This window comes from Nelumbo nucifera, chromosome 5, assembly GCF_055504915.1.
Source record: "Nelumbo nucifera cultivar China Antique chromosome 5, China Antique-T2T, whole genome shotgun sequence".
NCBI lineage: Eukaryota > Viridiplantae > Streptophyta > Magnoliopsida > Proteales > Nelumbonaceae > Nelumbo > Nelumbo nucifera.
In genome coordinates this window covers 47,185,359-47,211,874 of record NC_142653.1, presented here as the reverse complement: position 1 = coordinate 47,211,874, position 26,516 = coordinate 47,185,359, and the positions used below count along the sequence as shown (strand labels likewise).

The window sequence follows — 26,516 nt, the reverse complement described above, 5'->3', positions numbered from 1 at the left end:
ACTTACCACTAGAAAGAAGAAAAACCTAGTTGTTTGGCAATGTAAAGACTTGTGAGAGCAGCAATGGATTTCGAAGGTTTCGATATACTTGATTCCACATCCGGTCTGATTATTTTGTTCCAACTTACATATAATTAATAATGAGATTGAATGTACACTTAACTCCACCTAGGTATGAAAATAAATCTGTTCGGATTCAAATTAGGGTATCTCGAATCCAATCCAATCTGAAGATCTGATCGAATCTCACAAATGATGATTTGAATCCGAATCAACTAAGGATATTGAATATCCAAATCTGATTCGATCCGATTCAAATAACGAAAACTTTAATAAATTATTAAAAGAGAAAACATAAAAGTGTATATAAAGAAAATAAAAATACACTCCACAACATTTTAATGCTCGTTCAAGTGAAGGCAACAAAAGTTATATATATATATATATATATATATATAGTGGCAAGGGTCATTGTGAATTTGTGATTAACTCCAGTCTCGAGGTATAGCAGTGTTGTGTTCATGATTTGGCCCATGTTGCTTCATCTCATTGTCATCCTATTCCGGCTGCTTCTGATGACGAACGCAGCAGCTGCAGCAGAGGCGTCCACATTAATGTCTCTGACAAAGCCCGGCTGTGTGCAGAAGTGTGGGAACCTCAGCATCCCTTACCCGTTTGGCATCGGCGATGATCCAAACTGTTTCTTGAACGAAGATTTTCAGTTGATCTGCAACACCACCGGTGATTCTCAACTACTGCAGATGTCCCACAGTAGTACTCTGCCCGTTTTGAACATATCGCTGCAAGGCCAACTGACGACCTCCGTTTCTGGAGCTACCAAATGTTACATGTTTGGGGGCAAAGACCGGTGCCGGCAGAGGTATGACATGGCTTGGGCTAGTTTTGCGAATGTGTATAGGGGTATCTGATACCAGAAACAGATTGACGATCGTCGGTTGCGACGTTTATGGCACTTTGGGTGACTACAATCGCAAGGTGTCCTACGTGGGATGCAGTACAGGTTGCTTGAACGATACCAAAGTGAGGGGTTTACCATGCAATGGCATTGGGTGCTGCCAGACCACTATACCCAAGGATATCACTAATTTTCAAATACAGCTTGGCAGTGTTTACAACTTCACATACACATGGAATATCAGTAGATGCGGGGTTGTTGTTCTGTCCGATCAGGACGACTTGGAGTCGCAAGTTTCACACCTTTGGGATATCAGAAACAACGTGAATGACCTTAGAATCGTTGGCATCCGAAGTCAATTAGTGCTGGATTGGGCAATTCGAAACAACAATAAGATTTGCGAGGAAGCACGACGAATGAACAATTATGCCTGCGGGAGAAACACATACTGCTCCAACTCCACAAATGGTCCTGGATATCTTTGCTATTGTTTGCAAGGTTACAATGGAAATCCTTACCTCCCAGACGGATGCCAAGGTACCTATCAACTATATTTTAACTATTCTCTTTTTCTTTTAAATGAAACGACAGCATAATCGGGTCGGTCGTTTTACTATTGCATGACAATATAATTACTACTATATATTGTCACATGAACTCATAGGTACGTATCAGTTATGTTTGCTGTGATCTTGTGTTGGAGTTATCAGTTTAATTAGTCGTCTGAGTTTTCTGTTTCTTCTTATTCCGTAAAAACAACTCTTACTACTTTGGAGATCTTATTGTATTTATATAGTATTGGACGGATCAAATGCAAACAAGACATGTGAGAAAGGAAGCAGGAATTACGCATGTCGGGATAATACCGACTGCTCTATCTCCAACAACAGCCCTGGATATATTTGCCAATGTATCGACGGTTTTCATGGGAATCCTTATCTCCCCCATGGATGCCAAGGTATGAGTTATCAGATCTTAATTTTTCCGGTTTGGATTCAAACTTCTCAATTTAGTTAACTAGGAAAATAAAGGTAGGCATCTTATATTACTGCATATACGATACCACCCATTGCTACGTTTTGGAGAAATGTGTGGCCGATCCAAACTATTCGTCGGAGGTTGTGTCTAGAGTCTAGACCCGCCTTGCCTTCAGTCTTTCTGTTTTGGACTTTTGGGAGGGATTGCACAAGTGACAAAACTGGTTTTTCTTATTGGATCGATTGCGTTCTTAGACCATGAAAGATAAGATTTTTTGGATCAAAATTAAATATATTACCTTGATATCCAAAAGTAGAAATCAAAGTGGTGTAAACACCCAAGCTTAAATTTTCCCAGTAACATAGCAACAAGTTGAAGATGGTACAACTTTATCCTTACAATTTTGGATTTCTTCTCTAGAACTTACAATAGCAAAGGTCCAATCTTTGTTACACTTTTGGGTGGTCTTTTGACCCGAAACAGACCTAAAATAGTGCTAGAATAATGGATAATAGTTATGATCTAATGTGGTTAAAAACTCCAGCCAAAAGGTCTCACAATGGTGGGATAGAATTTAGGTAATAAGGAAAAACTTGCATAGTTTAATCCCTTTTAACTCTTCTCTAGACTGAGGGTTGAAAGAGCCCTCTTCTAATCTATTAATAACTCCTAACTCATTCAGGATAAGACTGCCACTACATCGGAATTCTTCTAACTAGGCAAACTACAAAACCTACTTTTACTACACTTATCTAGCACATAGTTTAACTAGGACTCTTATAAGACTCTTAATTATCTATTAGAACTTTGTTAATTTCAAAAATTTTTTATCCAATTAAGAAGTTATAGCTTGTATAGAGTGGAACTCACAACATAACAGGAGTACGAGTATGCTACAATTCTGTAAACACTTGACACTACATTAAGGGAAGGACTTTTTTCTTCTTTATTTTTATATCATGGTGTCCAACTTCTAACACCATTAGATTCTTCATTGAGGATTCAAATAATTCTACTGATGACAAATTTAAGACTCTAAGCAGGAAGTTGTATAAAGTGTTATTTGTGTTTTAACATAGTAGCAGATCCTATCACATTAATTATTTAGCAACATATAATTCTTGAATGTCTCAACATACCTAGTATTTGACCTCAAAAGGATTTAACTAGTTAGTATATCAAGGACATACAAATTTGATATCCATTTTGATATCAAAAATTGTTGTTTGGTATCATTTACGCCATGTAAGATGGTTTTTGAGAAATCATGTTTGAGTCTGTTTGGTACTGATTTATTTTTTGTTTTAGAGTTATTATTCAATGCCATGTTGGATGCCATGTCTTCCTCAAAAAATCAGATTTAGTGAAAAATCAGGAAATCACAAAAAATGTGATTCCTGAAAAGGGATGATTTCAATAATTGATTTTTGGCTGATTTCCTAGAAATAAACATAATCGGCCAACCAAACAAGAAAGAAATCACTAATTCTTCAAATTCTGTTATGGATCCTACATGGCGCCGATTTATGGGAAATCATCCTCGATGCCAAACATCACCTAGAAGTACCACTACTGCCGTCCTTCGTGTCATTCATTCGTATTCTCTAGAATTTGCGTTAAAAGATCTTGAGCCCTTAAGTTTGTTCTTGGGTATTGACTGGTCTTATTCTCTTGCAAAGTAACACATTCTTGTTGTTGTCAAATGGGCTGATATGGATGGATCAAAACTCGTATCATCTCCTCTACCTCTCAAGTCATCACTTTCTCTAACTTTAGGTAAATTTGTCTTTGGGCCAACGACTTATAAGAGCTTAGTAGGCGCTCTCCAATATATTACCCTCAATAGACCAGATTTGGCTTATGCTATGAACTGGGTATGCCAATTCATGCATGCATCCACTAATGAACACTTTGTTGTAGTTATGGCATTTATAGATGCACTTCCGGCCTTCACAAATGCAAATTAGCAAGGTAACCAGATGATGGGCAATTCATTGGTAATTATGCCATTTACCTTAGAATTTAGTCTCTTGGGCTCTTGTAAACAAAAGACCATAGCTAGGTCAAGTATAGAGGCCAAATTAAGCTCTTGCTGATGGCACTGTTGAAATCATATGGTTATAATAATACTTAACAAGATTTGTGTTCTTCTCTCTTTTGGCCCAATAATTTACTGTGATAATGTAGGAGCCATTTACCTCTTTGCCGTTTGAGTGTATCACTCTTGCACAAAGCATATTGCTATTGATTTTAACTTTTTATAAAAGCAGGTAAATTCTAAGCAACTCCAAATTCATCATCTGTCTTTTGCTAACCAGCTCGCCAATCTATATATATACTAAAGTAGAAACATTCTACATCATGGCTTGAGCTTTCTCCCTTACCCCAACTGAGAAATCTCAGATTATTTACATTTTAGCCTTCGTTGCTCCCTCATGAAACCACCTCATCACTCCCTTCACCCTCTCTTATTTTGACATCTCAACATGCCTGGCCCATCCCTCTTTCCTCTATGTTTATCCCTTTGGATATCCTTTTCTAAAACTATTCCTAAAATCACTCTCATTCCTAATTATCTCTAATTCTTGTTTATCCTATCCCCTACTTTTGATCTATATCTATCAAAAGAATATGTAATAAACTTAAAAATTGTATTAAAATTAGAAAATCATTATAATATATTTCATAATATTTGAATTAATAATAATTTTATATTTTACAAAATGAATAAAAAAATTATGTATTAATTTATGCATTATGAAATTCAATAAATAAGTAATATTTAAATAACTAAATAATGATATTATTTAAATAGATAAATAATATTGTAAATAACTAATTTTAAATATTATAAAAATAATAACTAAATCATATTTTAAATATTATTTAAAAATAAATAAAATGGATTAAATAAAGATATTATGTAATAACCTTAAAAATTTTATCAAAAACAAATAAATAATTATAACAAATTTAATAATATTTGATAACAAGAATATAAAATATAAATAATTTAAAAAGTAACTAAGTAATATTATAAATAAATAAATTTTAAATGTTTTAAAATAAAAAAAATAATACCGGATCATATTTTAAAGATTATTTTAAAACAAAAAATAGATTAATAATGAAATTATGTAATAACTTTCAAAATTTATTAAAGACAAAAAGTTAATTATAATACATTTAATAATATTCGATAATAATAATATAAAATATAAATAATTGAAAATTTTTAAGTATTTTTGAAATAGTGAAAGTAGATTAATTAAATAATCTAGAGGGTAAGTAAGCCCTCCAGGCGACTTCATTAGCCCTACCTCTCAGTTGTCCGCTACCAAGGAATTGTTAGATCGCGCATCATCAACATATAGGTTAAATTGGAGAAGCAACACAAGAGTTTATTCAAATGCTGCTGCAGCTTCATTCTTCAACATAGAGGAAGGTGAGGGGCATTTACACAAGTTCGAAAATTGAGAAAAAATAAAAAAAGAAGTAAAATGGTTTAGGAGCAGTAAATGAAAGAAACAGAAAGAGGGTAGCACTTCCTTTAATGAAAGAATTAAATTTTATTAAACTTACTTTTAGATAACAAAAGCAGGGTGCATTTACTCTACAACTAAAACTGAGGAACAGTATGGGAGAAAGAAGTTAGATACAGTAGTAACTCTCCAACTGAAATTGAGAAACCGTGCAGGAGAAAGAGGCTAGAATGGGTTGCCCCAAGTGGGAAGTACAAAAAAAAAGAAAAGGAGAAAGTGTAAAATAGAAAAACAAAGAGAAAACTTAGGACTGAGCCAACCAAGTTTACCTGTTCCACCCCAAATTTGTCATCCAAAACGAAGAGAAAACTAAGAGAGAAAAAGAGAAAGAGAGAGAACTGAAAATTATTGGAAGATTTTGAGAGGGACGATTTTCGGAAGGAAAATACAAAAAAAAAATAGAAAGCTGGGATCGAGAAGTTCTTTGGGTGCTTTCTTAGTATAGTGTGGTGGTTAATTTCCTATTATATCATGATTAGAATGGTGAATGGTTTTGTCTCTAGTTATGAAAGGTGGAAAACAGATAGAGGGCATGCTGAGTTTTCAACTTTTGAGACATGAAAAAGGAATGAAGGGTGGGTTAAGCCCATATGATGTGGCCATCTTTATTTTAATCTATACTCTACATAATAAATTATAGATATTTAATTTGCTCAATATGAATTAAAAGAGGAAAAATTTGTTTAATTTGTTGTTTTCTGTCCTATCACCTTGTGATACTACATCGAGCTGACGATGATGACGACAGCATTTTTGACGTGGTCGTCAGATACAAGGTCTGGTTGCCAAAATAAATGTGGGAATATTGATATCCCATACCCATTTGGCCTAGTGGGAGATGATCCAACCTGTTACAAAGATGATGAATTTAAGTTGTTCTGCAACACTGCCGTTGATCCTCTCCAATTGACGATTTATAGCGGCAGTGACGATTACTGGATTGACCATTCCATTCTGAATATATCACTTGAAGGTGAACTGATGACCTCCATAGGATTCTTTACTGGCTTCGCACAAAACTGGAATATCAGCAGATGTGGGTTCACCATCTTGTCCGATAAGGACTTGTTTGCATCACAAGTGTCAGGTCTTTGGGATGTAAGAAACGACGTGGAATACCTTTTGAACATTGGGATCTGGTCTTCGATGATATTGGACTGGGCAATTCGCAACCAAACTTGCGATGAAGCACAAAGAGGTGTGAGTAGTGGTTATGCCTGCGGGAGCAATGCTTATTGTATCGACTCCACCAATGGCCCTGGATATCTATGTCATTGTCTCCAAGGTTACCAAGGGAACCCTTACCTCTCCAATGGATGCCAAGGTATGCAATCTCAATTGTTCTCTGTTTTTATTTATAGCCACCCAAACTCTCAATCTTGTTTAATTAATTAATTTGATTAGAAGGCTCTATTTTTGGATTCACAGCGCTTGACAGGTCAAATACAAAAAAGACATGTGAGAAAGGAAGCAGAGATTATGCATGCGGAAACAACACCGACTGTTCTATCTCCAACAACAATCCAGGTTATATATGCCACTGTATGCAAGGCTACGACGGGAATCCTTATCTCCCTGATGGATGTCAAGGTAATACATTCTTTCTGCTCTTTTTCATCATCAAATTGCACAGTTTAATCTATGCAATTGTTCTCACATATATAGAGAGGATCGTTAAGACAATATGTTTAACACCTACTCTTTCAAACCGCACTATATTAAGGCATATATGCATAGACAGTATATTCAGTAAGCAACATGCATCTGTTGTAGTAGAAGCTAGGCTCCGGTACTTTGATTCGGTACCAGACCGTGAAACAGTGCTCTGTTTAGGAATGTATTTTATTTTGTACACATTAAATTTGAGTCGAAATAAAATTTTCACAATTTTTTTCAACTTGCAGTCTATTATTCATGTTAATTTTCTGTTATTATTTTTTTATTTTTTTCTAAATTTTCTTAATTTAGGAAAATTGGAAAAGAAAAAAATAGGCCCAAATTGGGCCCAACCTACGATGCCTCGGTTCCTTAGGAGGGGCACCGTGCTGCCCAAGCACAACCCACCAAGGCCTGAGGCCTGGCATAGCACAACATAGATGGCGTCTAGGCCGCCTTCAATCTGTGTCATGCTGTCACGGCATGACCCACATTACAAGTCTAATCCCATCCACTCTATACTTCTTTTGGGCTCGACAATCTACCTGATTGAGTTGAGCATATGCCTTTCGAGCTAAAGAGCTCTCTGCCCCTGTTGTCACCCCCGTAGAGATAATGGTGATGAATCTAACAAGAGGGGGGTCTTGATCACCGGGAGCTTCAGCATTGCTGGGGGATGGCTTTGTCGTGGTCTAAGAAGTCGGCAACGTATCTTCCGGTCTCTATCCTCGTCATATGGTGTCCTCAATTTAATTGAAGAGCTCTCTGTAGTCCTTGGTGTCATGGGTATGGTCGCAGTGGAATCAATAGTATTTGTCCTAACATCTTTGTTCTACAATCTCATCTGCTCTGGCCAGTAGATGTAATCTCTATACTTCACCTGCTATCGGCTCGTGGAGTGTTAAGTAGCATGTACTTTCTGAAGTTTCATAGATTGGACCTCCAACTATGATAATGCTACCTGTCCAATCTCTTACTATCACAAACAAACTGACGATCATCTCCATCATTGCATTTTGGAATCATGCCACTATTCCTCAACTTCTCTCCTACTGGCCTGCACATACTCCATTAATGTACTTGTCTAAACATAAGATAAGCTCAGACATGTCGTTCATGCATGAGGGCAGCTACCTTGACCAATGGGTCTAAGTCCTACATCTGTATAAACCCGATGTTGAATCTTGATAATAATTCTTAGAGGGACTCGTAGCAACCCTCTAGTGTCATTGGTTGCTAATGTACAAGGTGAGCATATCTTTGAATTGGCTCTAGGAGCTTAGAAAATGAAGTAGTACTAGAGCAGACTACCATTCATAGGTAGCTTCCTTAGGACTCACGAGGCTTAACATCCTCACCCACGATAAGATATTAAATTTGTGCATTTTCCATTAATTCAAACTTTTGGTATATTGGTAAGCACTTGATCCTTAAGTCATACTTGGTATTAGAGCATAGGTTGCAGGTTCAAGTCCCCTAGGTAATGCTAGGGGAGAATTGTTAGTTAGGCTACAACTGTCTTCATCCCTTAGGCTGCATTTGTTTTAGGTATAAATTCAGTTTTACACGTATGGGAAATGTGAATCGATTTAGTTATCAATGGAAATTGGGACTGGTAGATTTTGAAAATTTACACAGATCATATTTGGTTGTTAAAGTGTAAATTTGGTGAGATGGTGCAGAGGAGGAAAAGATGATCTACAGAGGAGGAGGTAAGCAGGAGAAGAAGTAGAAGAAAAAGGAGGACGAGAACAGAGAAAGAGAGAACAAAAGAGAGACAGATGGTGAGAGAAAGGTCGGAGGTGGGTTCAGATCTGCCATTGCCAACAGCGGTGACAGAACAGAGAGAAAAATGGGGGGAAGAAGAAGAAGAAGAGAGAGAGAGTGAGAGAGAGAAAAATCACCACTGCCGCTACCGCCTTTGGTTCAGATCTGCTCTAGGTTCAGACCGGAAATGCCTATCAACAAACTCGTCGACTGATAATGTCTTTGAAGATTGAAATATAAGGGTATGATCTTTGGTAGCAATGTGGATGGCCGTTGTCCCCAAGTCAACTCCTTGTTAATGCAAATGCTAGTCTCCCTCTCCACACTTGACAAATGACTAATCTGAGAGCAAAAACTGTCTCTCATCTCCTACAGAATGGTTGTCTTTTGGGAAATGGATTAATAGAATAAAAGAATGGAAATGAAGGCATAGATTAAGACAGAAGAAAGAAATCTCACTCGGGCATGGTGGGTGTCGAACCCAGAAGCATCAAGGGTGTCGTGGAGGATGAACTGGTGGTCTTGGGTGAGGTTCTAGCTCTGGCATTGACAAATGAGGCGAGGTGGAGACGATGACAGAAATGGAAGGTGCTTTGGGAAGTTGGAGCGAGAGGAAAAGGTGAAGAGGTGAGAGCCAAGCTCTTCACGAGCTACTTGAGCTCGGCTCGACTCGGTTTCAACTAAGCTTCGAGCTAAGCTCGAGCCTAATAGAGCTTGACTCATGAGGCTCGCGAGCCGACTCAAATATATAATAAATTTATAGAAAATAATATATATAATAAAAATATTATAATTATTAATTTTTTAAATATTAAATAAAAATATTTATATATTATTTTTATAAAACATTTTTTCTCAAAATGAAGATCGAGATCGAGCCTTGTAAAATAGTCTCGAGCTGAGCTCGAGCCTCGTACTATTCAGCTCAACTCGACTCGAATCCACCCCTAAGGAGAAGAGAGAAAGAGAGAGAATGAAAGAGAGACAAATAGTGAGAGAAAGGTCAGAGGCGGATTCAGATCTGTCACAGCAACTGGTAGCAATGGTGATGATGGAACAAAGAAAGAAAGAAGGGGGGAAGAAGAAGAAGAAGAGAGAAGGAGAAGAGAGTGGCAAAGAGGAAGAAAGAGACATTAGTTTTACATCAATAAATTCAATGTATATATTACATCGATTATAGGTGTAAAGAAAATTCAAAATGAACTTTTACACCAATTTATGGTGTAAAATTAACTCTTTCCAAATGAATGTAAAACCGACCAATGGTGTAAAGTTTACCCTAGTTCAAATTTCCACCCAAACAAACGTGGCCTTAAGGCTTGCAGGGCTTAACATCCTTACCCACTATAAGGTACTAAAGTTATTTTTACACCATCAATCATCGCTTGATCCTTTAAGTCATACCTAATTGTTAACCTTATGTGTTTTGATGATAACAACCTCATTGATAGTATCAATGGATTTAGAATTTAAGTATGTTGATAATTCAAGTGATTCCATAAATAAGCTAGAACCCAACCAAGAAATGCAAATCTACTCTCATGGACAAGAAGAAGTGAAGAAATCAAATTTTAGGAGTTTACGAAGTTTGTTTTTACATTTATTAGGACTCAATGTAATAATATGACATGATGCACTACATGGGCTAGGTACAGAACTATTTTGGTTTACTACAAGAATAGAGACTGATGGTTAGTTTATATAAAGTTCATAGGCTTTCATTAATAAACTCTATTTTAGACTAAAATGTGAAAAATCTATGTTTGGAAGCCTAAGAATTTGATTATCAGAGTTTAGGAGTTGATTGGTTATTGTTCTATGTTTGAGGCACTAGATTGGTTATTGTTCTATGTTTGAGGCACCCTTAGTAGTTGACTAATTGTGATGATTGATATTAGTGTCACCTAGTAGTTGACTACTTAGAAGGTAGTAGTCGATTGCCCAAGGTTGTCAAGTCTGGGGTCACACTAGCACTAGCCAATGGTCAACTATGTGTGACAACCAAGATGACCTTGCAAATAGTAGTCGACTATAAAAAGGTAGCAGTTGACTACTAGAGAAAAGAGATTCCTTCTCACACATAGTAGTAAAACTATCATGGCCTAGTTGGTCGCCTACCTCACAATGAGAATGAGATTTTTTTGACCATTTGAAACACCAATGATTATCTCCTCTTTGGATAAACCATTAATTTTATTGAAAAATTCATTTTTGAATGTTTCCTAAAGGAGGAGAAAGATCATCCTCCAATGGCTCAATAATGGTTACAAGTGCTTTTGCATTGATTCAAAGTTATTTAGGTAGTGTTTCAAATGAAGAACAAAAATAGGAGAAAGATTTGGAAGTTTTTTGAGAAAGAAAGTCCAAAGAAAACAAAGCAAATAGAAAGAGAAAAGTGTGAAGAGACTTTGTGCTAAGAAGAGTTTCATTCTTGAGAGAAGAACTATTTGTGGTTGATTATTTCTCACCAAGCATCTTCTCTCTTTTCTAGTTTCAGTACCAATGCATTCTCTTGCATTTGTAATAGTTTAATTATATATTTCATATAAGGCTTCTAGAGGAATTTTATTCAATAAAATTATTGTTTATTATTATATTTGTTGTGATTGCACATATGAAGCCATTCAGTTATTGTAAATAATTTGTTCGCATTTAAGAAGTCCAATAAAATAGTGGAGTTGAAACTCTCATAAGGTGTGCCTGAGGAGTGGATATGTAGGTTAAGAACAAATGAATCTCTACAAATCTATATATATATATATATTATCTTGGGATCAATGCATATATTATTAGTTCATTTGCTCTCTGTTACATTGTTCTTGCATTCTCGATAGATAAGGAAAAATAGGCAATATCCTTTTAGAACCCAATTCAACCCACTCTTAGATTGGGCCACACTTGGGTAACAATGAAGGCCATGCACATAATGGCATCGATGGCACTATGGAGCATCACTAGAGCCTTGAATCATTCTAGGTGGTTAACAAGGTCTATGGTGCCATCATATTTCTTGAAATGGGGCACTTTAAACTTGGTCGGGGAAAGATCCTCCATGATCTCCTTTGTAAATACTGGTTCCTTAATCACATGGACTTTTGTAGAAGTAGCTTGGTGGCTCTAGTTATTCCCCATTTGGTGCATCTTTTTGCGCGGTCTTCCAATTGTTTACAAGTCAGGTAGACCAATTTTCAGTCTATTCCCATTTGGTTTACAGAAGATCTAACCGTCAAAGGCCAAAGAGCCGAAAAGATGCGAGAAGCCCATTTTGGGCTAATTCTGGGAAGCTCCAAATGAAGCTTTTCATGTCTTTCACATTTTATTCTCGTGTGGAAAAACATGGATAGACACACGAAAAGACGTGTATTTTCCAAACTAGTTTTGGACTCCTCAGATCATCATGCAAAAGCTCAATATGTTCTTTTATTGTCAGAGCTACCAGAAGATCTTCCCAAAAAGACTTGCCAAATGACCCCTTATACTCTTTCTAACCTGATGGCTTTTCTCAATTGCATCAAGCCTTTGGCATATGTCCTGTATTTATTAAGCCAATGTTGTGTTTTTCGTGGCTTAGTTTTAGGGATGGGTTGTCCCTTTATCCTTAATTAAGCTCGATGTAGAATGAGGACAGTGGGGTTGGACTTGTGGCCCCAAGCATTCCTTGGCTGGAATTTAAGAATTGGAGTGATGCAACTGTTGGGCATTTCGAGGTTGACTTTGGTGGGGGTTCTCTCTTTGACAAGTTGAAGGAGGTCAACCATGCTGATTCTGGCCAACAACCGATGGGTCAATCATTTGAGCCTTTTTTTCTTGCATAGTCTGGTTGCTCGATTGAGGCAACCCACCCTAGATTGTAGCCAATATTGAGGACCTCGACCCATTGTTGGAACATGGTAAACTACTCTTTAATGACGAGCTAATTCTTATATCCATGGGGTGAGAATGCAGTTTTTCTAGTTCACAAGCCCGAGTGTCATTGCCAAAGCAGCTAGAGTGGATTGTGGAGCATTTCTTAGGAGGCATTGTCATCAAAAAGGAGAGTGAAGGTGGCTTTTTGTTTAGTTTTACACAAACAAATGCCAATTTGATGCTTTCCAATCTAGGTGGATGAGAAGTAGAAAAATTTGTCGCTGATGAAATGGATGAGGTAAATTGGATCGATCCAACAATTTGTGCATACAAGAAATCAAAGGCCTTTGAAGTAATTTCCCAAAGAGGAGCACTCTAGTGCTCATGTCAATAAGAGAGTAGGGTGGTTAGCTAAGCCGAGCTGTCATAATTATACAAGCTGAAGAGCTTATGAACATGAGAGAAATGTAGAATTTAAGAGTTGGGAGTGTGTAGATATCTTTACCTTGGGAAATGTGCCCTTATATGCTTAAATTTGGATTAGCTAAATGTGATGTCTATTTAGCAGGTTGTAGAACCAGCAATAATGTTTCATGTTAGTAATAAATTCATAAGCCCCATTATGAAAGGTGCAAATCCCATGTATTTTATTACTAGCATGGAACATCATTATCATCGATTCCACAGCCCATTGAACATAGACATCGCATTAAGATAATCTTTTTTCATGACCTAACTGCTCCCATTGGTTGAAGTCGTGTGGCACACACTTGGCCCTCCAAGCAAGCCAACAAAATTGCACGCCCAAGACCCTTCTTGCTAGGCTGCTTAAGTGCTAAGGACACACACCAAGGCACATAAGAGCACATCAAGTATTGTAAGAAGAAATTGTATTGCACTAGAAGAAAGCTTACAACTCAATGAATTTTCTTACAACTTGGAAGCCTATTGCAAATGAAGGAGAGATCCCCTATTTATACACTACCCCTTCTAGGAATCCTCTAGAACTATGTACAATTGGAATCATGTAGAAGCACATCTAGACCATTCTACTTTCTACACTCTTTTAGAGGGATGCCTTCTCCATAAGATCTAAGAATACTCTAGAGGAAGTCTTGATTGCTCTCAACCCCTCTAGGTTGTTCCACACATACCCGAATTGTTCTACAAGGTTCTAGAGAGTTCCCCCAGCACCAAGCCCCTTCTAGGTACATGGAGAATACTACAGGACACCTTAGAACGCTTTGGAATACTCCAGAAACATGCAGAATCGGTTAGAAACCTCAAGAACCATCTACAAAACCTCTAGCCAAGCACCATATTGTGTCACTCCGTGACTTTCTCCCCCACCTGATTGTGTAATGCCCTCATTGCACTCAGTTCGCTAGTGCATTCCATTGTTTGATCAAGTCCTCGTCGTCGGCTGCAATCAACTCGTCTACTCATACATATGATGCTTACGATGTAGGAAACCCCTTTCACTTAACTGCATACTCCACCCATGGAGTTACCAAAGTAAAAGTGGCCATGGTTTTAGCAATAATCTTTTTAGGTTCCCTGCCCTTTGGATATGTGGCCTGCATTGCTGCTATAACTGCCTACTTGCCCCAATCTTGATCAGTTACCTAACCCTATCAATGTCCTTGCCTCAGCCTCTGCCTTCGCTTGTTTCGGCATACACAACTTTGTCCTTGCAAAGGACCTGCTTTCCGTATTGTGCTTCCCTTAGTTGTTTATCCACCCCTGGACTAGATTGGCCCCCATGGCCTTGCCCCACACCTACTTGTAAGGCTGATAACTTCTTCGCTGTTGTGCATGTCTCATCCACTAAAGGGGCCATGCATGAGGCCCTTGCCTCCACGATGCACAACACCTTTGCATAAGGTATGGGCATGCATAGCCTGCACATTGTTGAAGAAGTCCATACCTAATATCATCTAGTAGTCATCCATTGGCACCACGGTCACATCTATGGCACCCTGCCAGCTCCCTAGCTAGATGCTTACCCCCTGAACAATGCCCTCGATCTCATGTTCTTGGGAATTAATTTCCTTGATCGTGTCCATGCTCTTTCTAACCTCTAAGCCTATGCGCTTTGCCTCCCCAATTGAGACAAAGTTGTGAGTCACCCCTGTGTCGATCATGGCCTGGGTCTTCTCACCATTGATCAATGCCTCAACATACATCAGCCTTGACCTAACCATGGTCTTGGCTACTCCCTTAGCTGGCTTGTCCATCTTCTTAACACTGCAAAGTAACTACAGTGACTCCCATCTTGGCCTCCCCATGGTCGTCTTCCTGCTCCCCATCTGTGCCACTAGTGTACTAAGTGCCCTCCCCTGACTTAGGCAGGTTGGTCTTGCCATCCTGAGGTTTGGTTTGGGGCCCCCTTGCCTTGGTAATCACTTTGCATGCCCCAATCATCCCTATGGTTATGGTGAACTCCTCCACCTATGTCATGGCCACTCCTTGCAAACTTGGGCTCCATTGAGCTACCTATGTTGCTCTCCCCCAACTTCTTTGCCTCGGCCTTGGCAGTGGCTAGATCTTGCATGCCCCTGCATTGCAACTCAATCTTTGCCCACGATTGGAGTCTATCCATGAAGTTGAACAACTCCTTGTCATCCATGTCAGGTATCTCAAGCATGAGTGTGGAGAACTCCCGTACATAGTCCCTAATCGACCTAGTATGCTTTAACTTCCTCAAATTGCACCATGCCAAGTACTGTACATTCTTTGAATAGAATTGGCATTTCATGCCCCGCTTGAACTTATCCTAAGTGTCAATGTGACACTACCCCTTCTCCATGTCTGCACATGCCACCTCCACCATAAGGCAGTTGTGTCGGTTAAGTACCTAGTGGCAACACATACCTTGGCTTGCTCATCCCTTATGTACATGGCTTCAAAGTACTGCTCCATGTGCCATAGGAAGTTGTCCAATGTCCATGCATCCCTGACACCATTGAAGTGAGGTGGCTTAGGTGCCCTTACCTTTGGCATGTCCCGTAGAGTCCCCACCTCATCCTATGCTAACAGCTTCTTATAGAGCACCACGTCTGCCTTCAGCTTGTCCACATTAGCTTGGACCTTGACCAGGCTTCCCATCATCTTGGCTTCCAGCCTTTCCCACTTCTTGTCTTCCACATTCCAAGCAAGATCTATGACCTCTCCCATGTTTACCTTGAGCTCCACCAGCCTACCCTCCAGGCCATCAACTCGACTACCCATGTCTGTGAACTTGTCTTGCATGTCTCCCGCGGCAAGCTCCAACCTCACCATCCTAGCCTCCAATGCAGCAATGAAGTCCCTTGATGCTTCCCTTGTTTCCTTTGAGTGGCCCTTCTCCCACTTGTGTGTCTTGTTATTGTCAAGTTTGTCCAACATTATGTTCACACACAAGCTCCCACGCACTCCTAGCAAAGTTGCTCTAATACCACTTATCATGACCTAACTACTCCCATTGACTAAAGTTGTGTGGCACTCATTTGGTACTCCAAGCAAGTCAGCCAAACCGCACGCCCAAGACCCTTCTTGCTAAGTTGCTTAATTGCTAAGGACATACACCAAGACATACAAGAGCACACTAAGTATTAAGTATTATAAGAAGAGATTGTATTGCACTAGAAGAAAGCTTACAACTCAAAAAATGCTCTTACAACTTGGATGCTTTCTACAGTTTGGAAGCCTCTTGCAAATGAAGGAGGGGACTCACCCCTATTTATACACTACCCCCTCCAAGAATCCTATAGAACTATGTACAATTGGCATTATCTAGAAGCACATGTAGAATATTTTACCTTCTACACTCTTCTAGGGAATGCCTTTTCCATAAGATCCAAGAAAACTCTAGAGGAAGTTTGGATTGCTCTCAACCCCTCTAGGTTGTTCCACACAAACCCGAATTATTTTACAAAGTTGTAGAAAGATCCACCAGCATTTAACCCCTTCTAGACACATGGAGAACACTTCAGAACACCTCATAACACTCCAGAACACTCCACAAACATGTAAAATTGGCTATAAACCTCAAGAAACATTTAGAAAATCTCTAGCCAAGCACCCTATTGTGTCATTCCATGACACTTTGTTCTTATATACCTTCTAGGGAGTGCCCTTGTACTGTTTTCTACTTGGGACCCATTGGTCTACGGAGCTACCAATGGTTGAGTTAGGGGTTTGCCAAGCAAAGAGTTTTGGGCTATTTAGGTGGGTTTGGTTAGCATTCCCCCCATGCCCTTCTCCTACTAAGGATTGTGGTGTGTATCAATGTTAACTCTTTTGACCAGATGAGCAAATGCCATCTCAAAAGTCTCCTTGTTTGCTTTCGACTATGTATCAATCTTCAATTCAGTCACATGTCACTTCTCCAAATTATCCACGTGTGCTGAACTTGAGTCATGACCACATCATATGCTAAGTTCTATTGTACATGAACTCTTTTCGAAGCAATGATGGTCTAAAGCCATTCCCAAATATTGGATTTATTAATCCATTGAATGAATGGGTGTAGCACTATACGTAGCTTCAACAATTGGCCCAAATGCAAAGGTGCGAATTCAGGCATGCCAAAGAGTCCGAATCTCCTACACTCGAAGTTTTTGGGCGGGATGTACTTCCAATAACAAATTAACATGTCTTCTGTTCAGAGTGTGGACACCCACACGCAAGGAGTGGGATTAAACGATGAAACTTCCATTGGATTAATATTTTACTTTTTAGGGGTTCATTGTAAGGGCAACTTTTCGCCCTAAAAACCAATAAAAGATAATATTTTTATAAAATAATAGAAAAAAGTTACTTTTTTTTAATATCAAGGAAGGGCAATGACACTGTTCATTATCTTCCTCTACGTCTAGCCGGTTTCAGCTCTCTGTCACCACCCTCGTCAGATTTCCAGATATTGAGGTCAACTGCTCATGGAATCCTATAACCTCCAACTCAAAGTGGTCTCCTGCAGACATCTGAAGTCCTTCAATTTCTTCCAGAAGCTTTCCATCTATGCTGTCATCTCCATCGTCAACGATGAATCATGGCAAAATCAATCACTTCGGCTGTAGAAGCAAAAAGCACCAATCAATAGAAATGGAGACAAAAACCCCAAATGGAATCATGAGACGAAATTCGATCTCATACATATCTCCTTTCTTGATTGCGATAACATCTTTATCGAATTTGATTTGCACTACAACGGTATCATCTTCGGATATAAGAGCATCGAAGAAGTTTGTGTCCCGTTCAAACATCTCGTGGATGAGCTTGATGAATCCATTTGGTTCGTTAGTTATTAGGTTCGGTCTATTGATGGAAAACCAAATGGAGTTTTGAATTACTCTTATAAATTGAATGATAAAGGGAAGAAGTATCCGGAAAGCAAGAATGAGAACGGTGGCTTTCCAGTGCCGTCATTGAGGCTCACTATCCATCACCTCACATCAATAACCTCGCATCGGCAATTCATTATCCGTACCCGGACATAAATTTTGTACCACCGCCGACAATCGGAATTCATTATCAGACCCTAGTGGAGGTTTTGTTGGGTAGAAACCAAGTTTATCCACAAACTATTTCTCTCTCAAATAACCAAACTTGTAGATATTCAGCTAGCACAATCACAAGCAAGATATCAACCAAAAACAATCATAAGCCAAGCAAAGAGAGACACACGATATTTAACGTGGAAAACCCCTCCAATGTAAAGGGTAAAAACCATGGGGCCAAGGAGACCCAACCAAAATATCTACTAATAACTTGAGGTAACAATTATAGCAACTCAAACACCACAATATACTCACAAACTTAGAGCAAATACAGATTCTCAAACATATACACAAGAATAACAAAAGCAGTGAAAAAAACAGTTAGAAAATCTCACAAACGTGGCTACTGTTCAGGCCACAAACTTCCAGTGCTCCAAATCAGATCTCCACCGTTCAAATAGTAGGTCCACGAATTCCGAAGAATCCCACCAAATTTCAGCCAAATCGGACCACAGATGACCCTTGATCAGAATGTTTGATGAAGACTACCGCAAGCTGTTTTCTTTTCCCAACCAGCTGCGAGTTACTTCTGTTCGACCTCAAATAACCGACGATTCAGAACATCGATCAAAGATCCAACCGTTCATAATGCGGAACATTGAGTCGTCCACCTACTATCCAAGTTTCAGATCAATCGGACGGTGGGTCGGAAAGTTTCAACCGTTTTATAAACTCTGTGCATTGAAAATCTGCAGCACAGTTTTTTTGATTTCTCTCTTTTTGCTCTCTATTTTCAACACACTCAAAGATCAGATATAACCCTAGTTTTGAAGACAAAAACAATGGGCCGAAGGAATATGGGTTGTAACATGGGTCAATGTCTCATAATGGGCTGGACCCAACAATTCTCCCCCTCCAGCCCATGAGAGAAGGGAGACACTTCAAAAAGCAACTATCCAAATTTAAGGCTGACTGCTCGGGCACACAGTTCAAGCATCTCTTGAGGCACCACTTTTGTCATCATGTTAGCAGCATTTTTGTCAGTGTGAATCTTATCAAGTTCAATCAACTTGGAGTTCAAAACATCTCGAATCGAATGATACCTTACATCAATATGCTTCGATCTATTATGAAATGTTGGATTCTTACCAAGATGAATGACACTGACTGTCATAATGTAGTATGTACCTTTCTTGAGTGAATCCAAGTTCTTACATGAATTTCTTCATCCAAAGAAGCTCTTTACAAGCTTTGGTAATAGCAATAAACTCTACCTCGGTGGTGGATAATGCAATACAATTTTGCAATCTAGATTTCCACGCCACATCTCCCCCTGCAAAAGTAATCAAATAGCCTGATGTAGATTTCCTTGAGTCCAAATCTCCGGTCATGTCTAAATCTATATAACCAACAAGCACAGGTTTTTCAGATCCAAAACAAAGCTTTAAACCGCTAGTACCACGGAGATATCTCAAAATCAATTTCACAGCATTCCAATGCTCTCTACCTGGATTAGCTAGAAATCTACTAACCACACCAACTGCATGAGTCAAATCTGGCCTCGTGCAAACCATAGCATACATTAAGCTTCCAACTATAGATGCATAAGGAACACTTTGCATGCCTCTCTTTTCTTCATCACTAGAGGAAGACTGTCCATTACATAACTTAAAGTGTGCAAAAAGAATCACTAGAGGAAGACTATCTATTACATAACTTAAAGTGTGCAAAAAGAGGCGTACGTACTGCTTTAGCATTTTCCATGTGAAAACATTGAAGTAAATTTTCAATGTACTTTTCCTGAGACAGCCACAACTTTTTAGCTTTCCTGTCACATGAAATTCTCATGCCAAGAATCTGTTTCGTAGGCCCTAAGTCTTTCATTGCAAAAGACTTGCTCAATTCATGCTTTAACTTGTCAATTCTGGAAGCACTGTGACCAACAATGAGCATATCATCAACATACAACAATAAAATAATTAAATCATTATGAGAGAATTTCTGAACAAATACACAATGGTCAGAAGTAATCTTCCTGTAGCCTTGTTGAATCATGACAGACTCGAACTTCCTGTACCATTTTCTAGGAGTTTGCTTGAGATCATACAAGCTCTTCTTCAACTTACAAACAAAATTCTCCTTTCTTTTAATTACAAAACCCTTAGGCTGCCCCATATAAATTTCTTCCTCCAAGTCACCATGGAGAAATGTCGTCTTCACATCATTCTGCTCAACTTCCCAATCAAGACTTGTAGCTAAACTCAACACAGTACTGATATTTGACATTTTCACAACAGGTGAGAAAATTTCTTCAAAATCAATACCTTTCTTTTGACTGAAGCCCTTGACAACCAATCTAGGTTTGAATCATGGTTGTGAATTGTTTTCCTCTGTCCTCAACCTTTAAACCCATCGATTATTTAAAGCTTGTTTGCCCTTAGGCAACTCTACCAATTCAAAGGTGTTGTTGTCATACAAAGACTTCATCTCATCTTTCATAGCATTGAGCCACTCATTTTTGTTGTCACTTTCAATAGCTTCATCATAGCATTCAGGTTCCCCACAATCAGTCAAAAGAACATATTGGTCAGAAGGATACCTGGTGGAAGGTTTTCGGTCTCTAGTAGACATCCGAAGTGAAACATCAGATGGAATAGTAGAAGCCTGATGTTGTTCAACTGCATCATTATCTAAGGAAACATCAAAATCCTCTATACTATGTTGATCATTAGCTTCCACATCATTCTCAACCACATCTGGTACATGTGTCAAAGGAGCTGGGTCAACATCAGTCAAATCACCACTACTCTGAGAGTTACTTGCATTCTCTGCCTTATCGATGTCTTCAATGGTATGGTCCTCCATGAAGACCACATCTCTGCTTCTAACGAGTTTTTTTTCAACTGGATCATAACACCTGTAGCCAAACTCATGTTGACCATACCCAATAAAGATGCACTATCTTGTTTTGATATCTAACTTAGACCTCTCATCTTTCGGCACATGTACAAAAGCCTTGCATCCAAATACACGCAAGTGATTATAAGAAACATTCTTCCCATACCAAACTCTGCCAGAAACATCACTTGCAAAGCAACAGTAGGGGACAAATTAATAACATGCGCAACAATGAGTAATGCCTCACCCCAAAATGATCTGGGTAATTTTGCCTCTGAAAGTAAGCATCTGACTCTTTCCACTAGTGTTCTGTTCATCCTTTCTACAAGACCATTCAGCGGAGTAGTCTTAGGAGGTGTTTTCTGATGTCTAATGCCCTACTGTCTGCAATACACATCAAATGGACAACAATATTCACCACCATTATCAGTGCAAATGCGTTTAAGTTTCATTCCTGTTTCTCGTTCAACTAAAGCCTAAAAAACTTTAAACACATCAAGCACCTGATCTTTGGATTTCAAAACATAAACCCAAAGTTTTTTTGAATGGTCATCAATAAAAGTAACAAAATAAAGTGCACCACCATGTGTCTTTACCTTTAATGGACCACAAACATCTAAGTGTACTAATTCAAGAAACCTTCTTTTCTTGGATAGAGGATGACTCTTGAAAGAAACCCTTTTTTGTTTCCCCGCAAAGCAGTGAACACATCTTTTCAGCGTCGCACCTTTCAAACCCGACAAAACATTTTTCTTGGCCAAACAGTCAAAGCCCTTTTTCACTTATGTGACTAAGCCTCTTGTGCCATAATTCTAATAAGCTGTGACCATTAACTGCATTCACAGAATTTGCAAAGATAGAAACATTCATCAAATATAAGTTAGAAACTTTGTTACCTCGGGCCACAACCAGATTTCCTTTCTTGAGTTTCCATTCTCCATTGCCAAAGAAGTTACAGTAACCATCATCATCAAGCTTTCCTATAGAAATCAAATGTAAGTGAACACTAGGAGCATGCTTAACATCATTCAGTACCAACTTTGTTTTGTTGCTGGTCTCTAAGCAAACGGTTCCAATGCCTATTACCGATATAACTGCACCATTCCCCATCTTCAAAACCCCAAATTCTCCTGAAATATAAGATGTGAAAAAATCTTTTCTTGAAGTCACATGAAATGAGGCACCACTATCTATCACCCAACTTGTCTCATGACAAGCAACATTTGTCAAGTTATCATCATAAACAAGAACAAGATCATCATCAGTGGCAATAGCAACATGATCATTATTTTCATGTTCCTTTTTCCCTTACTTATTATTAGCACTCTTATTTTCTCTTTTCCACTTGTAACAATATTTTTTTATATGTTCCATCTTTCCACAATAATGACACTCAAGATTTTAGTGTCTTGATCTTGACTTGCTTCTACTTTTAATTTTACCCCTTTCATTTTTACGTTTGCTTCTCCCCCTATTTTTTTGTGACAAGAACCTCAGACTGTGTAGATGAAGCTTGAGACATTCTTCTCATCTCTTCATTCAAAACACTACTTTTAACATATTCCAAAGTCACATTACCATCAGAGGTACAATTAGCAAGTGAAACACGAAAAATTTCCCAAGAATTCGGTAAAGTGGCAAGCAACAAGAGACCTAAAATCTCATTATCCAATTTTATGCCCATACTTGACAATTGATCAATCACTCCTTGAAATTCATTAAAATAATCAGCCATGGAGTTTCCTTCCTTATATTTGAGCTGCATCATTTTCTTAAGCAAAAATAACTTATTATTGTCAGTCTTAGAGGCATATAAATTCTCAAGTTTACTCCACAATGATCTTGCATGTGTCTCATGTTGAATATGATTATACACATTTTCATCAACAAAATGATGAATAAATCCACATACTTGTTCATGCTCAAATGCCCATTCTTCATCACTTTTGGATTTAGGCTTTTAAGAAGAAAATACAGGCAAATGCAAACTTTTAACAAACAAAAGATCCTTCATCTTGCTCTTCCCAAATGATAAAGTGTGCCATTCAAATTTATCATTCTACTTGTGCTAATATCCATAGCTACACCAAATCAATCAACATGGCTCTGATACCATTCTGTTGGGTAGAAATCAAGTTTATCCACAAACTATTTCTCTCCCAAATAACCAAACTTGTAGATATTCAACTAGCACAATCCCTAGTAAGATATCAACCAGAAACAATCATAGCCAAGCATAGAGAGACACACGATATTTAACATGGAAAACCCTTCCAATGTGAAGGGTAAAAACCACGGGGCCAAAGAGACCCAACCAAAATCTCCACTAATAACTTGAGGTAACAATTACAGCAACTCAAACACCACAATATGCTCACAAACTTAGAGCAAATACAGATTCTCAAACATATACACAAGAATACCAAAAGCTATAAAAAGAACAGTTTGAAAATCTCACAAACGTGGCTACTGTTCAGGCCACAAAATTGCTGCGAGCTACTTTCTTTTCCCGACCAGCTGCGAATTGCTTCTGTTCGACCTCAAATAACCAACGATTCAGATCTCCGATCAAAGATCAAACCGTTCAGAATGCAGAACAATAAGTCTCCACCTGCTGTCCAAGTTTCAGTTCGATCGGACGATGGATCAAAATGTTCTGGCCGTTTGATGAATGCTGCGCACTGAAAATCTACAACACAGTTTTTCTGATTTCTCTCTTTTTGCTCTCTGTTTTCAACACACTGCATAGATCAGATATAACCCTAGCTTTGAAGACAAAAACAATGGGCCAAAGGAATATGGACTGTAACATGTGTCAATGTCTCATAATTGACTAGACCCAACAGTTTTATTACCGGGTCCTAGCTCCACTCCTGCCACCTTCTCCGATTGCGCAAGCGGCATATTATCCTCCTCCGCTGCTGACGTTGATGGTATATCCAATGCCACCAGAGTGGAACAGATTGGGATCAGGTTACGGTGGGTACCACTACCAGGTGGCTGTGGGAGGACAGTCAGGGGCAGACTTTACTGACACGTGGGAAGAGTATTTACGAGACAATGGAGAAAATATAAGGAAGTTTTGGAATGAAACTCTAGACAATGGAGACAATGGAGAAAACAAGAGTAAAAGTGAATAAAAAAGGAGTGGTAACCGATTCTGGACTCCAAACAATGGAACCCTCCAAGTTGATATTGAAATATTCAAGTTCGGGATGAAGAAAAACCTGTGACTTGGTTATTTGAATCTTGCTCTTGACCAAAGGTGGAAGAAGAAAACTCGGTTTGAACTGAAACTAGAATAAAACTCAGATTTGTTTTGAATGAAACCTCCAAATCCCGCTCTTAATCTAGAATAAAACTCGCAAATGAGTGTTTTTATATAGATTTTTCGCCCTTCGCTGAAGCTTGAAGGAGGTCTTCTTCTGATCGTTAATGGCTGAAGCTCGAAGAAAGGGTTTCGACATTTGGAACAAATGTGAACAAAAAGAAGTGTTACTGACACTGAACTCCAAACAAGGAATTGACACTGAACACAATGACGTGTTCATTTGTTATTAGAAATGAACCCCGCCCACATATTTCGAGTGTAGGAGATCCGGACTCCCAAAGGCAGTGATTCTTGGTTTCAACCATGCACCAAAACCGTGTGTCATTTGCAAAAGTGAACTCTCTGGGAGGGCTTTCAAGAGTGGCTTTTAGATTTGAGGTGGGAGTCAAACAGCTCGTAAGCTGTCTGGTTATTAAAAGCCCATAAAGCCCAAAATAGCAGTCTTTTAGGCAGAAACAGGGCTTTCAACTGTTGTTGCTTCTTTTAGTGGCATCTCCAAAGCCGGTCAGTGAAAGCAGTTCAAAGAAGCTTCAGCCCTCTCAAACAGGCACCTAATCCGACCACTTTAGCGGTAAAATCAGTGGCACTTGGCTCTTAGATGAGATCAGGATGTGGTATTATGGAGACCCAATTGATACTTGTTACTACAAAACTTAACTGATTTTACAAAGGTGGAGTCATGATTTTTTGGTAAGGGATCAAAATCTAATAAACATGGATTAGAGGGGCCAATATTTAATAAACATGGATGGTAGAGGCCAAAATATAAGTCAAATATAAATAGGATTATGGGAATTTTAAGTCCTAAAGGGGCCATCTGGCCCATGTCTCCCCTGGCAACACCCTTAATTGATCCAGTGGATGACTCAAACCATATTCATCAACTGCTATTGGGTATGATTGCTACCTTATGATTGAATTGGATTGGTGTTACAGAGTTGTGTGAGTGAGATTTTTCTTAAATAGGACATAATATTTACAATTTTCAAAGCATACGTCATGCAGGAAAATGCTGTCGCCATAGGCATCATTTGCATCACGTAATCCAAGTTTTTCTATCGACTATTAGAAATTATACTCACTTATATAAGCTTGTAATATATTATTATCCATGGGATCATTTAATCTTGGTCATACTTTATTTTATATATTTCAAGCAAGGGTTCAACCTTGGGTTATTTGGACCCTGAGTATTTCCACACAGGTCAATTAACAGAGAAGAGTGATGTTTACAGCTTTGGAGTAGTTCTTATTGAGCTCTTAACAGGAGAAACACCTCTTTCTTTTGAAAGATCACAAGAACAACGAAATCTTTCTGCATACTTCATTTCATCAATGATGGAGAACCGTCTCTTTCAATTAATTGAAAGTCAGCTTTTGACAGAGGACAATATTGAAGATCTTCTTGTAGTTGCTGAGCTTGCTAAAAGATGCCTCAATGTAAAAGGTGAAGAAAGGCCCTTTATGAAAAATGTTGCCTCGGAGCTACAAGGATTGAGGTTAGAAAAGCACCCATGGGTTCAACCAATAGAAGAAGAAAGTATGAGCTTATTATCTAAACCCACGGAACGCTATCATGTACCACTAAGACAACATGTTGGCGATACATCTATTCAATCTTCTTTGGAAAAAGAAATGATATTGTCGATGAGTTTCCCTCGCTGAGCTGACCTAAGGAATCCCATAGGTTTAATCCTATATGGTATTTGTAAATAATGTGTTCCTATGTTTGTTGAATTCAAAAGAAAATTCTATATTTATGGATAAATAACAAAATCTGAGCAGTCTTCCTTGCACATAATCGGAGTTCCTTTTTTTCTCTTCTGATTTGCAGCTGTTGTGTAAGCATTTTATTAGCTCAGCTCGTTTTGATTTATATTATGTTCCAAACATATCCATTGGCGTACAACCCCAAATTGCAAAGTCATATATATTAATTACCCACGTAGAGCTCTAAACTCTAGTTCTGATACAGCCTCGTATATAAATGGCGATCTTTGGAAGCTGAAAATAGATTTTGAATTGAAGAACTTCCTACCAACAACACACTCTCCTATGGTTCTCAACACTTCCGAGGCCTCTTTGAGTGTTTCTCCTAGTAG

The 26,516-nt window shown here is 38.5% G+C and overlaps 1 protein-coding gene across 4 annotated transcripts; it reads left to right on the top strand.

The window, feature by feature from the left end:
- The first annotated feature begins 405 nt into the window (after positions 1 to 405).
- On the top strand, positions 406 to 26,203 carry LOC148791528 (wall-associated receptor kinase 5-like). Of its 4 annotated transcripts, none has more exons than XM_088889030.1 (5): positions 406 to 1,453; positions 1,713 to 1,874; positions 6,185 to 6,760; positions 6,865 to 7,026; positions 25,619 to 26,203. In XM_088889030.1, exons 1-5 carry the CDS (start codon positions 883 to 885, stop codon positions 26,077 to 26,079), a joined length of 1,932 nt encoding a protein of 643 aa, XP_088745156.1. In that variant the 5' UTR covers positions 406 to 882; the 3' UTR covers positions 26,080 to 26,203. The 4 variants fall into 4 exon arrangements, with proteins under 4 accessions (XP_088745156.1, XP_088745154.1, XP_088745155.1 ...); XM_088889031.1 differs by having other exon boundaries at positions 418 to 1,453; positions 25,650 to 25,784; XM_088889028.1 differs by lacking the exon at positions 25,619 to 26,203 and having other exon boundaries at positions 407 to 1,453; positions 6,865 to 7,729.
- Positions 26,204 to 26,516: the final 313 nt, after the last annotated feature.

What these genes read in the sequence shown, in the direction of transcription:
- LOC148791528 (XM_088889028.1), top strand. Translation starts at nt 883, where the DNA reads ATGACATGGCTTGGGCTAGTTTTGCGAATGTGTATAGGGGTATCTGAT. An exon ending in CCTCCCAGACGGATGCCAAG is followed by an intron (nt 1,454 to 1,712) that starts GTACCTATCAAC and finishes GTATTTATATAG; the next exon opens with TATTGGACGGATCAAATGCA. An exon ending in CCTCTCCAATGGATGCCAAG is followed by an intron (nt 6,761 to 6,864) that starts GTATGCAATCTC and finishes TTGGATTCACAG; the next exon opens with CGCTTGACAGGTCAAATACA.